Raw genomic sequence first — 15,901 nt, 5'->3', positions numbered from 1 at the left:
CATCTGTGGGTGTCTCTTCTCATCTGAGGGTGTCTCTCCCTGTCTGTGGGTGTCTCTGTGGGCTTCCCCTCTTGTGGGTCTTGCAGGTCGGTCACGCTCCAGACCTTTAGGCCGCAGCCTGCCAGTCTCCGGATGGCTGTGGCATGGGATAGCAGACACCCTCTCCAGGGGCAGATGGTGGTAATCACAGAGATTCTGGATGCCCGGGTGGGTGAGGTACCCGTAGAAGTGTCTCCAGGCAAACTTCCTTCACGCAGGCTCAGGACTTGAGAGACTGCATGACCTTCCTGACATGAAGGTTGGGCACATTCTCCTCTGCCAGCTCTGGGTCTTAGGCAGGTGGACATTCTTCTTGGCCACCATGACTCCCTCCTTAAAAAGGAGTTCATAAATAGCAGTCTGGTTCTTCTTAGGCATCAACATCTCTGCAGCTGTAGGGTCCAGGGCTGGAAAGGGCAATTTTTTTCTAACTGATCCCTGCTAATGGCATCTAGATTGTTCCTGGTTTTTCACCATAGTAGGGCTGTGATGAGCCTCATGGTGCATTTCAGATGACATCTCCGGATACAGTTACAGAACAAGTATTTTTGAAGTTCTTGAGGCATGTTGCCAAGTTGTTTCCAGAAAGCTGCACAGATTTATTCTGCACAGCCTAGAATTCTAGAATCACAGGGTTCTGCACAGCTAGAATTCTAGAACCGCAGGCTCGTAGGGTTGCAAGGATCCTTTGAAGTGTCTACCTCAGCTTCTCATGAAGTGTGGGAATTCCGAGGCCATGGCAGAGGAAATGTTTTCCAGCTTTGGTGCTTCTGGTGACAGTGCTCACTGCCTCTGCTTGCTGTATGGGACCAACTGATGGAACAGATGGAGGGACTTTTTATCTGGCCATTGGCCATTGCCATGCACTTTGTGTACCCCATCTTGTGTAATTCTGACTACAGCCTTGTGGGCTCTAGGCAGGTCATTGCCGTTTTGCAGGTCGGGATGTTGAGGCCACAAGAGATGAAATAAGCTGCTGTCCCCAGCTGTTGAGTGTTGATAGGACCAGGAGTGCCCCTTGGCATGGCCGACCCCAGACTCTGTGCTTGTTACCTCTAAGCTACATTCTAGAGCAGACTTTTTGCCCACACAAGCCTTAAATGTGGTCTGGGGACAGTGGCTCATACCTGTAATACCAGCACTTTGGGAGGTCAAGTTGGGCAGGTCACCTGAGGCCAGGGGTTCGAGACCAGCTTGGCCAACATGGTGAAACACTGTCTCTACTAAAAATACAAAAATTAGCCAGGTGTGGTGGTGCACGCCTATAGTCCCAGCTACTCGGGAGGCTGAGGCATGAGACTTGCTTGAACCTGTGAGGCAGAGGTTGCAGTAAGCTGAGATCATGCCATTGCACTCCAACCTGGGCGACAGAGCAAGACTCCATCTCAAAAAAAAGAAAAAAAACAAAACCTTAAATGTATTTTTGAGGCTGTGTTTAAAAATGGGGAGATTTTACACAAAATATCCAGATTTCTGGATTCTTTGAAGAATCAGAAGGTCTGAAGATAGTGAGCCTCACATTCCTGCACACGCAGCGGCGTTGCTGGAGCCACTGCCTCCATTAGTTTCAGTTTACCGCAGACCCCACCCCTCCCTGTTGTCCCTGTCTCCAGACCGCAGAGTCAGTTGCCATTGGTCATGCGCCGTTTGTTGTTTTTTTCAAAGTAGAGAAGTATTTCTTCACGCTTGTTGTCTCTATCAAAAATAGGCAAGTGAAAGATGTTTTAAGAAATCAAAGAGGATTTTCTTTATAGTAACTAAAAATTCCTAGTGTGTTTCTCATATAAATAAAATGTGTCCTGTATGTAGTCAGGGTTCCTCAGAGAAGCCCGAAGCTACAGAACTTAGATATATAGAGAGATTGACTGTGGAGGCTTGTCAAGTCCAAAATCTGCAGGGTAGGGCTGGCAGGCTGGGGACTCAGGAACGCGTGACTGTGTAGTCCTAAGGCAGTGCGCTGTGGAATTCTTGCCTGGGGAAGGTCAGTCTTTGTTCTAGTAAAGCCTGCAACTGGTTGGATGCGGTCCACCCACATTGTGGAAGGGAGTGTACCCTCCTCCTTCTAGTTCACCAGTTTAAATGTTAATCTCATCCGAAAACGCCTTCACAGAAACATCCAGAATAATGTTGACCACATATCTGGGCACTGTGACCCAGCCAAGTTGACATACTACATTAACCCTTGTAGTCCCTTTTTAAACTTACGCCCATTGCAACTTAGGTCGCTGCTATGGAGCAAGCCACAGAACCTGGCCTCTTCTCTCATTTCCCCTGGCTGACCCATTAGGCCTTTGAGGCACCAACACCCACCTCACTAGAGAACAAGCATAAGGAAGAAGCTCTGCTGTGATTCGTCAATGTTAACACTTTTTTCCTTAAAGATGTCTCATGCCGAGCTTGGTGGCACACGCCTGTAATCCCAGCGCTTTGGGAGGCTGAGGTGGGAGGACGGCTTGAGCCCAGGAGTTCAAGACCAGCCTGGGCAACATAGTAAGATTCCATCTCTACAAAAAAGAAAAAAATAAAAGTAGTCTCATAATTATTACAAACCACTATTCCAGATCATGGATAATAATAGTCAGAACAGTAATATTGTTGAAAAAGGAAAAAAGCAAAAAACAAAAACAAAAAAACGGAAGCAGTCATTTTCAGCTTTGTAATACTGCAGCAAATGTCATAGTAGACAAGGATTTGTTTAAAGTGGGAGATTAGTGGGATCTCTGCTGACAGGGGTTCTGGTTGTTTAAAAACCAGAGAAAGGAACTGGCAGTTTTCGGGGCTAGGTCCCAGCTTTTCAGGACAGTCCTAGGACCCTCGAAGAGCTGCTGTCACCGTGCTGGCCTCGGCTGTGGGTCACTGCTGGTAAGGCCTGTCCTACACTGCAGGACGCAGGGGCACAGGCTGAGCGGTTCCCACCAAGGAGGCAGGAGCAGCGGGTGGAGGCGCCGGGGCAGACTGTCCCCTCCTGGAAATGGAGTGATTTACATTTGGCATCTGTTTGGACCGGAGAGTGGGAATTGGCTTTGTAATTTCTTCTGTCATGCCGCTGTCAGAAAATTAAGCTGTTTACCCGACAGACTATGGAAGGTTAATGGCTCTTCTGGGAAAGGTCAAGTGGTTATTTGCAGGGAGGCTGTGCTGAATAATCGGAAACGGCAGAAGAATAAAGCCTAAAATCGCATCTGACTCCTCCTCCCGGGCTTCCCCCTTTCTTTCCAGCATCCACGGGTTCCTCTTTGTGGCTAGAACATTCACGTCCTAAGTGGGGCTGCCATTGGCTGGGTTAAACCAGTAACAGGAGAAATACGTCGCATCTCGTGTATGTGGAGATGACCGGACCTTCATATTAAAAAAAATTTTAAGTGCTTATATTTGCTGTGTCTCTAAAAAAATGTTTTCAGGGAACAGTTGGCCTCAAGATGCCTTTTTGTTTTTCTGAATGAATAAGGAATAAAGAAAAATGCTGGGCATTATAAAATCAAGCCCAGATTCAGTTTTTTGAAAAAGAAATGTCAAAATTTCTCATTTTGATTTCTGGAAGTTCGTGTTCTCCTTGGACTCTAAGGATTAGCACACGCAGGGACAAGGTTTTGATTGTGTATTTTAAGTTGCACATTCAGTTTTTTAAAAATCCCATCCAGGACTAAATTTAAACATAAGAAAATCCAGGTTTCTTTCACTTTAGAAGAGGCTGCAGGGAACATGAGGCAGCAGAAGTGGCGCCTCGTGGGTCCCCTTGGGAGGTTTTGCCAGATGATGGGAGGTGCTTGCTCCCGTCCACGCAACCTCCAGCTCCTCCAGCTGGCCCCAGGTAGCTGAGGGACAGGGGTCTGGGCCCAGAAGCCCCCAGAATCCTCAGCTCCAAACAGAGCTGTACCTGTCACAATGGAGTAGTTGTGTTGATTTCAGGTTTTCTTTTGTTGCTGGGTAAGCATTTCCCATGTGGGGTACTTTCTTTCCTCCGTCCTGGCTTACTTCCACACATCTCTTCCTTAGGAAGGCCCTGCCTACCCACCTCCCTGCTCTCCTTCTCCTGGCACAGGTGGGCAGGAGGGGACGAGGGTCGTGGCCTTCGAGGGCCTGCAGAAGGCCTTGCCTGTGGTGGCGTGGCCACCCTGGTCCTCAGCAGGGTGCTCAGCAGATTCCAAGGTGCTCCCTGGACCTGGACCTTCCCTTCATTCCTTTTAGTCTCAGCTTTCCATGCCTCTCCTCCCTCCCGGTCCCCAGCCCGTCCCCCGCCCTGTTCAAGCAGACTGCCCATCACCTGGGTCCCGCCCTTGAAAGTTTGTCTGTGGGCCTCTGTGCTTCCCCACCAGACTGTGAGTCCCTGGGGAGCAGGCCTGGGGCCGGGAGTGTCCTCGAGTCCTGCAAAGGGCTGTGGAGCGTCTGGGATCGTTAATGCCAAGGGGGAGAAAGGTAACCTGGGCCATTTGCAGCACCAGCCAGTGGAGGCCCCAGAACCTGGTGTCCCCTCACCATTTCCTGAGAACTCTGGATCCCACCAGGGGTCCAGAAAATCAGGAAATCATCAGACCAAAGTAGCTCATTGTCCCACTGGGAAAAAGAAAAGGCAGTACTTTTTTAGGCCATGTAAATGCAAAATATACATTTGAAGTCTGCGTCTAAGACATGAACTTAGAGATTTCTAAGCCTGTTTTTGGGGGTCACTCTAAAAAGGAGAGCATTTTCAGGTCCCCTCTCTGTGAGCATGTTGACGGCATCCCAGCCAGCCTGTATCCCTGTGTCGTGACCCCAGAGCACAGAGCCTCAGAGGCTGTGGAACAGGCCTGGGGTTCACGTGGAGAGTCCCAAGCCCATGTCACGACAGGAGATGCCCACAGCTTCAACAAACAGACTCCAGGCTCCAAAGATGCCTAACAGGGGAGTGGTAGGGGACCAGCCCTGGCTAGGCCCGGGTTTGGCTGAAGCCGGTACCTGCAGGCCAGCCTGTAAGTTTAGCTGGGAAGTGTCTGAGGCAGGCAGTGGAGGATGCCCAGGGGTGAGTGGTTCATCCAACAGGAGTGGCCGGGTGGCTTCTACAGCCTCAAGGTGTTAGGCGGGGCAGAAAGGGACAGGCAGAGTGCCCAGGAGTGGCGAAGCTGGAGGAAGTGCACAGACCCGGGGCAGCTCCCGGGGAGCTCAGTTCTCACACCCCAGGTGGTCACATAACACGTTTCAACCCCCCAAATTGAACAGGACTGTGTTCATTTTTTGCTTCCCTCAGCTTATATCTTATTGCCTGTGTCAGCCTGGGTGAGCGGTTATTTATAATAATATCCTCCTATCTCATCTGGGCAGTTTCTGCATGCAAGGTACCAAGTTAATAACTTTGCATGCGTTATTTTGTTCAAGCTTCACAGCAATCCGTGAGGAAGGTATTGTTTGTTGTTCGTGTTGCCCATTTTACAGATTAGGAAACAGGCCCACAGGCGTAAGCACCCCAAAGTCACACCGTTAGAAGGCAGCGAGATCTGAATGCTGAAGTCAGCATGCGCTCTTCTTCCGTCTCGTTCTCTGCATACGTGCTTTCTCCACGTCTCCCAGATCCGAAGGGCATGGCGGGAAGAGAGGGAAACCAATGGGATGGTGGATGGCAAAACATTTTAGTGGTTCCAAGAATCAAGCCCCCTTGCGTATTCTTGGGTTTCAGTGAGTTGCGTCTTCAGAGCAGTGCAGGTTAAACCACTTTCTCCCCTCGTTGTAGTCAATTGACTTTGTTTAGCCAGAGCCGGGTCTGGCCCGCCATGTGTCTGGACTGTGGTTGTCTTGAGGCTCAGTGTGATGCCATCGTAGGGTGGGCCAGGCCGGGCTGCAACCAGCCACCAAGCCAGCACTGGGCTCAAAGAGCAGTGAGGCCATTTTGAAAAAGGAATGCTCCCTCATGCAGAGCCTGTCTCCACCTCCGTGAGACGGGAGAAAACAGTTGTTTTCTCATAAAAACATCTGGCGCCCGTGAAACCTGGAACCTCGCTTGACCTCCGGCTAATAGAGGATGCAGCAGGGTGCTGTGGAACCAATGGAGTTCCCTTCTTCAGCCAGCAATTAGGGGTTAATTATTAGCAATTAGGGGTTCGCCACATGCCCTGTGGACCTGCTGTTCCTTCCCAGGACACAGGTCACTTGTCATTCTCTGTGTTGGCAACTGGAACCATCTGCCCTCCGGGTCCCCTGTTAATCATTGCAGCAGGGTCCCCAGAGACTGACAGCAGGGGCACGTTCTGTGTGACCCATGGCGTTCCTGGAGCTGCAGGCTGCTGCGCTCTCCCTGCTGGGTGTGGCTGCCCGCCACCGCCACCGCCACCACCACCACCGCCACCGGGCTCTGTGGTGCGGATCCCGTGGTCATTCTCAGCGTGGTGCCTGGACCGCCCCTCAGCCCCGGCTTGGCTCTGCAGCCAGCAGGACAGGCCCAATGCTCAGCTCCCAATGCTTAGCATCCTGCGCTCAGCTCCTCGTGCTCAGCTTCCTGTGCTCAGCATCCTGTGCTCCCTTCTGTTCTCTCCTAGGCGTTACTACAAGGAGACCTCTGGCCTGATGCTGGATGTTGGTCCTTACATGAAGGCGCTTGAGGTACCAGCCCTGGTTCTGTCCCGAGCTCTCTTTAGACCTCAGGGCACCTGGGACTTTTTGGGTCTTTCTTGAGAAGAGGCTGTGCTTGATTAACGTATGAATGGCCTTTTGTGTTTCCACAAAGGCTGCCCTCCTATTCCGGGCTCCCCTGGCCAGCCCTCGCTGTCCTCCTCCCTCCCCATTTCTCCCTCCCCGTCCTCCCCATCCTCCAGTGGGCACAGCCCCCCTCCCGCCATGGACCCTGCCGCTCTCCCAGCTGCTCTCTGCCACGCTCTTCTTGGGCTTGTGGCTTCTGTATCAGTGCTGCCACTGGTCTCGTTCCTGACCCTGGGCATCTGCAGCACCTCAGGCTTGATGGGTCCTCACTGGCCTCCTTCCTGACTTCCCCTTCAGTTTCCAAGAGCATCTGTGGCCTGGCCTCTGGGAGGGGTTCCCCCAGGTCCACTCTGGCCCAGGTCCCATCAGCTGCCCCAGGTCAGCCTCACATCCAATCCCATCCTCACAGCTGTAGCGGCTCCTGCCTGCTTGCCGTCAGGTGGGAAGGAGAGGCAGATGAGCAGATGGAGCCCCGGGCTTGACGCAGGAGGCCTGTGATGAGCTGGGAGTGGGCAGGGGAGAAGAGGGGAGAAGGGGAGAAGGGATGAGAGGACGGAATTGCAGGTGAGTGAGCAGAGCACTGCTCTGCTGGCCCTTGGGAGCCCTGTAATTTTGCCAGCTCTTGGATGCCTTCTGCTGTGGGTAGGCCTTTGAGTGAATGGCAGGGTGCCTGGTGCTAGACGACGACCTGAGCGACCTGAGCGGCCCTTTCTGGAGTTGTGAGGCTCCTGCCTGTGAGATGTGTTCTCAGGCCCACAGCATCCTGCTGCTTCAAGGCCCTTGACTCTTGGGGGCACATTTGGGACAGGGTTTCCGGGGCTGGGCATACACCTGTTCCTTGATCCCAAACCCATGCCATGTCCCTCTTTCTTTTCCCAGTATGCCTGTGGCATCAAAGCTGAGGTAGTGGGGAAGCCTTCTCCTGAGTTTTTCAAGTCTGCCCTGCAAGCGATAGGAGTGGAAGCCCACCAGGTAGGTTGGCGCCTTGTGAAGTGGGTCGGGGGAGACAGCCCCGTCATGGAGGCCGTGGGGTTTGGAATGGATTGCAGGACGAGGCAGCCTGTGGGGTTGGCCGGGCAGCCAAGCGTGGGCTCCCTGTGAGAGCTGACCTGGCTGGGAAGGAGGGGGAAGGCAGCAAATGAAATCCACTGAATAGTTTCAACAGTGAAGTTACTTTCAATGTGAAAGCAAGAAGCAGAAATGCCTATGGCTTTTCCTGAGTTTTTGCTGCTTCTCTGAAGAGATAAGAATTGATGAGTCCTATCAGCGTATTAATATATCTCACTGACAAGACAGTGTAACAGCAAGATTACAACAATATGGAAGAAATAATAAAGTCACTCATTTTGCAACCTTTATATTTTGACTATTTGGGGATAGATTGCCTTTCAAACTTCTAAATTTTAGAAAGGAAAAAGAATCAGTTATGATTTTATTGTCTACACCTACCCTATCCCCACCCTAAGTCTGGCTTCGTCCTCCAGTGGGTTTTCTTTTCTTTCTTTCTTTTTTTGTTTTTGTTTTTGTTTTTTTTTTTTGAGTCAATGTCTCCATTTGTCACCCTGGCTGAAGTGCAGTGCAGTGTAGTGGCGCTGTCATGGCTCACTGCTGCCTGGACCTCCCAGGCTCAAGCGATCCTGCCACCTCAGTGCCCCCTTACCAACCAGGACCCCCCACTGAGTAGCTGGAACTACAGGTATATGCCACCATGCCCGGCAAACCTTTTTTTTTGAGTTGGAGTCTCGCTCTGTCACCCAGGCTGGAGTGCAGTGGCACCATCTCGGCTCACTGCAACCTCCACCTCCTGGGTTCAAGCAGTCCTCCTGCCTCAGCCTCCTGATGAGCTGGGACTACAGGCGTGTGCCACCACACCCGGCTAATTTTTTATCCTTAGCAGTGACAGGGTTTCACCATGTTGGCCAGGCTGGTCTCGAATTCCTGACCTCAGGTGATCTGCCCGCCTTGGCCTCTCAAAGTGCCGGGATTTCAGGTGTGAGCCACCGTGCCCAGCCCCAGCTAACTTTTGTATTTTCCATAGAGATGGGGTTCTGCCATGTTGCCCAGGCTGGTCTTGAACTCCTAGCCCAAGCCATCCTCCTGCCTCAGCCTCCTAAAGTGCTGGGGTTACAGGCATGAGCCACCACACACAGCCTCCTCCAGCAGGTTTTCTGAAAGATTGTAAGAAACTGGGCAGCTGGCATTGTGGCTCACACCTGTAGTCCCAACACTTTGGGAGACTGAGGTGGGCGGATCACTTGAGGTCAGGAATTTGAGACCAGTCTGGCCAACGTGATGAAACCCCATCTCTACTAAAAATACAGAAAACAAACAAACAAAAAAAAACCTAGCTGGACGAGGTGGTGCATGCCTGGTAATCCCAGCTACTCAGGAAGCTGAGGGATGAGAATTGCTTGAACCTGGGAGGCAGAAGTTGCAGTGAGCTGAAATCACGCCACTGCACTCCAGCCTGGGTGATAGAGCGAGACTCCGTCTCAAAAAAAAAAAAAAAAAAAAAGAAAAGGAAAGGAGAGAGTCCACAGCTGCCCCAGGCTGTCCTGCTGCCTTCTTTGAAGTGGGCAGCAGAAGTATGGGTGGGGGTCCCCCAGGTGTCAAGCCTGGTGCATGTTTCCCCTGTGTACATTTCAGTCCAGAACACTGGTGCCTCATGGTGCTTTGAGTCTAGACACTGTACCTTCACCTGCCCTGAGATCCATAGAGATGTCAGAAGATCTGACATCTCCAGACTCCAAGGCTCTCTGGAGTCCCCAGGAAACACCTGGGAAATGTCATGTTAGTCTGTTAGAGAAGGAGAGGTTTGTGTTTTGAATGAATGAGAACTGCAGCAATAAATAACCTGGCTTTTTACTACCTTGCTTCATAGAGCAGAATTTCTTTATTTTGAGAGATTTCAAACATACAGAAAAGTAGAGAGAATGATACACATCTCCCATGATATCCATCACCCAGATTCAGTGGTTAAGATTTTGCCACATTCCTTTCTTCTATCCTCTTTTTTTTCCTTTTAAAAAATTTACTGGTTGGGTGCGGTGGCCCATGCCTGTAATCCTAGCACTTTGGGAGGCTGAGGCAGGTGGATCACCTGAGGTCAGGAGTTCAAGACCAGCCTGACCAACATGGTGAAACCCTGTCTCTACTAAAATATAAAAATTAGCTGGGCATGGTGGTATGCTCCTGTAATCCCAGCTACTCAGGAGGCTGAGGCAGGAGAATTGCTTGAGCCCAGTAGGTGGAGGTTGCAGTGAGCTGAAATTGTGCCACTGCACTCCAGCCTGGGCAACAGAGTGAGACCCCATTTCCAAGTAATATTAATATTAATAATAATAATTATAATAAATTTACTTATTTTTTTGCTGTCACATTTTAAAGCAAATCTCAATTGTATCCTTTCATATTGTAGCATGACATTTAAAAAAATGGTGATTTTTAGACATAACTACAATACATTAAAACCCCTAACATGGCCAACAGGCACACAAAAAGATACTCAATATCATCATTCATCAGGAAATGCAGATCAAAACCCCAATGAGATACCACTTCACACTAATTAAGATGACTGTATAGTTAAAAAAAAAAATGGAAAATAACAAGTGTTGCCAAGGATGTAGACAAATTGGAACCCTTGTCTATTGCTGGTAGGAAGGTGAAATGACAGTGTTGCCACAGAAAGCCACTTTGTGGTTCCTTAAAGTTAAACGTAGAATTTGCCATATGACTCAGCAACCCATTTCCAGGTCTATACCCAGAAGAACTGAAACAGGTGTAGCAAACAAAAACTTACACACATATATTCATAGCAGCTCCATACACAATAGCCAAAAGGTGGAAAAAAACCAAGATGCCTGCCCATCAACTGATGAAAGGATAACCAAATGTGGTATGTCCATACAGTGGAATATTATTCAGCCATAAAGAGGAATGAGGTTCTGACACATGTTACAATGTAGATGAACCCTGGTAACATTAGGCTAAGTGAAGGAAGCCAAACACAAAAGAACACATATTGTATCCTTCCATGTATAGCAAATGTCTAGAATGGGCTAATCCATAGAGATGAAAAGCAGATTAGTGGTTGCCAGGAGTCAGGGTTGCAGGGCAATGGGGAGTGCTGCTTCAGGGTATGCGGTCTCCTTTTGGGGTGATACAAATATTCTGGAACTGGGCCAGGCATGGTGGCTCACACCTGTAATCCCAGCACTTTGGGAGGCTAAGGAGGGCAAATCACTTGAGGTCAGGAGTTCGAGACCAGTCTGGCCAACATGGTGAAACCCTGACTCTACTAAAAATACAAATGTGAGCCACGCGTGTTGGTGCACGCCTGTAATCCCAGCCACTTGGGAGGCTGAGGAGGGAGAATTGCTTGAACCTAGGAGGTGGAGATTGCAGTGAGCTGAGATCGTGCCACTGAACTCCAGACTGGGCAACAGAGCCAGACTCTGTCTTAAAAATAAAAAAAAAAGAGAAAACAAATATTCTGGAACTGGACAGTGGTGATGGTTGCACAACGTTCTGAAATGCTCAATGCCAGTGAACTGAATACTCTGGTCACAGTCATAAATTTTATGTAGTGTGTATTTTACCACAATAAAAATTTTAAAACCACCTAAAAAATTAACAGTGATTTTTGTTAGTACCATTTAATACTAACCCATATTTAAATTTCCTTGACTGTCTCAGAAATGCTCTTTGACCATTGATCTGTTGGAATCCAATCTGAAGAAGCTCCGTGACTTGTGTGAGGTTTTTGTTTCCTAAGCCTCTCTTCTTAGCCTTCCATCATGGAACATTTGAAATGTCTATGTCAGTAGAGAGGGCAGCTCAGGGAACTCCTAGGTACCCATCACTGTGCTTTAATAATTATCGACTAATAACCCTTTAAAATTGTTTTCAACTTTTCATTTTGAAGTAACTCAACACTCACAAAAAGTTGCAAACGTAGTACTAAACGTTCACATGTGCCCTTCACCAGCTTCCCCATCATCATCAAACGATGATAAAACCAGGAAACCAACACTGGCACACGGCTGTTAGTTAACCTAGAGACCTTATTCAGACACCATCAGTCATCCCACTCATGGCTTTCTGGGGACACATTGTGTGTAGCAGTCATGTCTCTGGTGTCCTTTATCTGTGAACTCTGATCACCAGTTGAGGAGGTGTCTTCCAGTGTTCTCCACTGTCGTTACAATTTGTCCCTTTTAATAAGTATCTTTTTTTTTTTGAGCAGGAGTCTCACTCTGTTGCCCAGGCTGGAGTGCAATGGCCCAATCTTGGCTCACTGCAAGCTCCACCTCCCGGGTTCAAGTGATTCTTCTGCCTCAGCCTCCTGAGTAGCTGGGATTACAGGCACCCGCCACCAAGCCTGGCTAATTTTTGTATTTTTAGTAGAGATGGGGTTTCTCCATGTTGGCCAGACTTGTCTTGAACTCCTGACCTCAGGTGATCTGCCTGCCTTGGCCTCCCAAAGTGCTGGGATTACAAGTGTGAGCCACTGCGCCCGGCCTTAATAAGTGTCTTGTGGGAAAGTACTTTGACGTTATGTAAATATTCTCTTTCTGATCATTAGTTCTAATTTTGGCATCTCTTGATAATTCTTTTTTTTTTTTTTTTTTTTTTTGAGACAGAGTTTCGCTCTTGTTGCCCAGGCTGGAGTGCAATGGTGCCTCGGCTCACCACAACCCCCGCCTCCTGGGTTCAAGCAATTCTCCTGCCTCAGCTTCCTGAGTAGCTGGGATTACAGGCATGTGCCACCATGCTCAGCTAATTTTGTGTTTTTAGTAGAGACAGGGTTTCTCCATGTTGGTTAGGCTGGTCTTGAACTCTCAACCTCAGTGATCCGCCTGCCTCGGCCTCCCAAAGTGCTGGGATTACAGGCGTGAGCCACTGCGTCCGGATTTCATTGGTTTATTTTAGGTGTGGCCCAAGACATTTCTTCTTCCAGTATGGCCCAGGGAAGCCAAAAGATGGGACACCCCTGCTTTAGAGGTTTATGACCAAAATACTGTATTTAAAGCTGCTAGGAATCATTCTTTTTTGTGGGTGGTATTCCACCAAGTGGATGCTCTTTGAATTCATTTTCATTTTGATATTTAGGGAATTGGCTTAACATTTACATTTGTTTTGCACTTATGTAAAATATTTATACGATTCTAAAATCAGATCCACAAAGCAAGACATATTCAAGGAAGTCTAACTTCTGTTCTTTTCCTTCTATTTTGTTTTTACCTGTCTCTTGTAGGTAGCCATGTTTATAAATATTATAGCTGTAAATATTTTATAAATATTATCGCTTTTTTTATTTAAAAAATAAGCAACTGTGTATATATTTACATTCCCCTCATAGGATGAATTTAAGAGACAATAAATTCTCAAAATAATTTGCTTTATATATAGAGAGAAAGGCTAATGCTTTAATCTGAGTTTAAAAATCAGTATTTAAAAGTTTATAAGTAGGCTGGGCATGGTGGCTCACACCTGTCATCCCAGCACTTTAGGAGGCCAAGGAGGGCAGATCACCTGAGGTCAGGAGTTCGAGACCAGCCTGGCCAGTGTGGCGAAACCCCATCTCTACTACAAATACAAAAATTAGCCGGGCGTGGCAGCAGGTGCCTGTAATCCCAGCTACTGAGGAAGCCAAGGCCAGAGAATCACTTGAACCCAGGAGGCAGAGGTTACAGTGAGCCGAGATCATGCCACTGCACTCCAGCCTGGGTGACAGAGTGAGACTCTGTCTCAAAAAATAATATAAGTGATATGATCACAACTGTCTCAAACAGCCCCCTTCCCCCAACCCAAAACCCAAACAAAAACAGAACCCTGCCACTGCCTGGAAAATAAGACCTGACCGTGTGCAGCGGCTCATGCCTGGAATCCCAGCACTTTGAGAGGCCGAGGTGGGTAGATCACTAGAGCCCAGAAATTTGAGACCAGCCTGGGCAACATGGCAAAACTCCGTCCCCACAAAAAAATGCAAAAATAAAAATAGGCAGATGTGGTGGCATGTGCCAGTGGTTCCAGCTACTTGGGAGGCTGAGGTGGGCAGATTGCTTGAGCCCAAGAGGTTGAGGTTGCAGCAAGCTGAGATTGCACAACTGCACACAAGCCTGGGCAACAGTAAGACCCTGCTCAAAAAAAAAAAAAGAAGGAAAGGGAGGGGAGGGGAGGGGAGGAAAGAGGGAAGGAGAGGGAAGGAGACGAGACTAGCTGTCCAGATGGCATTGCTGGTGATATTTGGATGGTCTGACCTTGGGTGTTCTCCCTGCCTTTTTCTTTTGGCATTTTCAGTTATTTTCACAGTCAGATTCCTTTGCATTTCAAGTGAGATACAGCCCATCCCCCAAAGAAGACCCCTCATGGGGGTCTAGTGAATGTGGGTTTGTCATTTTCGGATGCTGGGGCAGTGCGTCCGGGAGGGAGTGGGGCTGTGGATTCCTGGTGGTCACCGTGGCTGCTTGCGGTTTTGGTCACTGCCGCTGCCATCCACCCTGAGCATCTGTGGCCCTGGAGAGCGAAGGACTTGTTTCCTCTGGTGGCTCCCAGCATATGTGGCAAAGCTGTGTCTTATTTACCTCCCACATCATCCTCGTCTCCCACCCTCATGTGACATTTCCTCCTGTCCCTTTGACAGTGGAGCAGCAACTGCATGTTGCGAACGTCCCCACCCTGCCGTTTTCCTAACATGCTCACTAATGTTATTTGACTCTCAGGATGTGTAGACATTTTAAAGCAGTATTTCAAGATAAGGCTGTTTCAAATGAATGTGTCTTATGCACAGGGTAATAATTCTCTGTTCCTGGCTTTTTTATTTTTAATGAAAAATGCCTGCGAGGACTTCTCTTGCTGCTCAAGTGCCACCTGTGGCAAACCTTACATTTTTCCAGCTGCTTTAATCAATAAAGTTATCACCAGTCATTTCCCTTGATCACTGCTGCTTCCCGAGACCCTGACCTGCTTCTTGCTGCTGAGTTTTCAGTGTGCAGTCAGAATAGACGTGACTCCCCAAATCCAATTTTCATTTTAACCTTTCCTCAGTAGCCTAGAAGTCACAGATTGCTGGTATTACGCTAATAGATTGGAAATTCAAACCTTTTAGAGGCAACCTGGCCCTTTCTAGGATCCAGTAATAAGGCAAAGAATAACAGACCTTAAAGGTTACTTCTAGAAATATCTAATTCTCACGGTTTAAGCTTCTGAATCAGTGGATGGTTTTATGGCTTCATGTGAACGCCCAAGTGATGTGAAGGTTTTGGCAGTTTTCCATCATCATAAGAAGTTCTGTGGGATGCAGGTCGTGCAGATTTGGTGGAGATTGAGACTGTTCAAACCAGAGCAGTTAGTTATATGTAGCAGCCAAGGAGCCTGGTCCAGAGGGACCCGTTTCACAGGTGAGGAGCCTGAGGCTTAGAGATGAAATACCCTCTCATAGGTGCTTTGCATTCCCACCATGAGGTAGAGACAGGATTTCTCAGGCTGGGCGCCAGGGCTCACACCTGTAATCCCAGCACTTTGGGAGGCCGAGGTGGGTGGATCATGAGCCCAGGAGTTTGAGACCAGCTTGGGTAACGTGGTAAAATCCTGTCTCTACAAAAAATACAAAAAATAACTGGGCATGGTGGCTGGCACATGCCTGTTGTCCCAGCTGCTCAGGAAGCTGACGCACGAGAATCGCTTGAATCTGGGAGGCGGGGGTTGCAGTGAGCTGAGATGGCACCACCACTGTACTCCAGCCTGGACAAGAGAGTAAGACCTTGTCTCAGAAAAAAAACAAAAACAAAAAGCAAACCTGGATTTCTCAACCTCGACATTTGACGTTTCTGGGCTGGATCATTTTGTGGTGAGGGGATGTCCTATGCGTTGTAGGGTGCTAAGCAGCATCCCACTGTCCACCAACTACATGGGACCGCCCCCTTCCTAAGCTGCGAAACCAAAATTGTCTCTAGACATTGCCAGATGTGCCCTGGGGAGAACCGCAGCTTTAAGAGAACGGTCACAGAGAACTCTAGTACTGAACCCAAGATTACTTTGCCAATGAGGAGTGAAGCCGGGCTCCAAACCATCGTCTTCCAGCCCCATCCAGTGCTCTTAGCCATAGCCCAGCTCTCAGGAAGGGCCAGCGGCGCAGCAGAATTTCTTAGGGAGGTGAGGAGGTTAGGGAGGATTTCAGGTGGGGGGGGGG

The 15,901-nt window shown here is 48.8% G+C and overlaps 1 protein-coding gene across 2 annotated transcripts in view; it reads left to right on the top strand.

Annotated features, from left to right (window-relative positions):
* LHPP (phospholysine phosphohistidine inorganic pyrophosphate phosphatase) overlaps positions 1-15,901 on the top strand; it is a 164,155-nt gene that overhangs the window by 27,713 nt on the left and 120,541 nt on the right. For both annotated transcript variants that reach the window (XM_023224318.1, XM_023224319.1), the window contains exons 4-5: positions 6,546-6,609; positions 7,585-7,677. In XM_023224318.1, coding sequence (XP_023080086.1) covers positions 6,546-6,609; positions 7,585-7,677 — 157 coding nt within the window. The remainder of the gene's footprint in view (positions 1-6,545; positions 6,610-7,584; positions 7,678-15,901) is intronic.

Source organism: Piliocolobus tephrosceles, chromosome 9 (assembly GCF_002776525.5).
Source record: "Piliocolobus tephrosceles isolate RC106 chromosome 9, ASM277652v3, whole genome shotgun sequence".
In the NCBI taxonomy this organism is placed as follows: domain Eukaryota; kingdom Metazoa; phylum Chordata; class Mammalia; order Primates; family Cercopithecidae; genus Piliocolobus; species Piliocolobus tephrosceles.
Note: the sequence above shows the minus strand (reverse complement) of the source record. Positions and strands in the feature narration are given on the sequence as shown.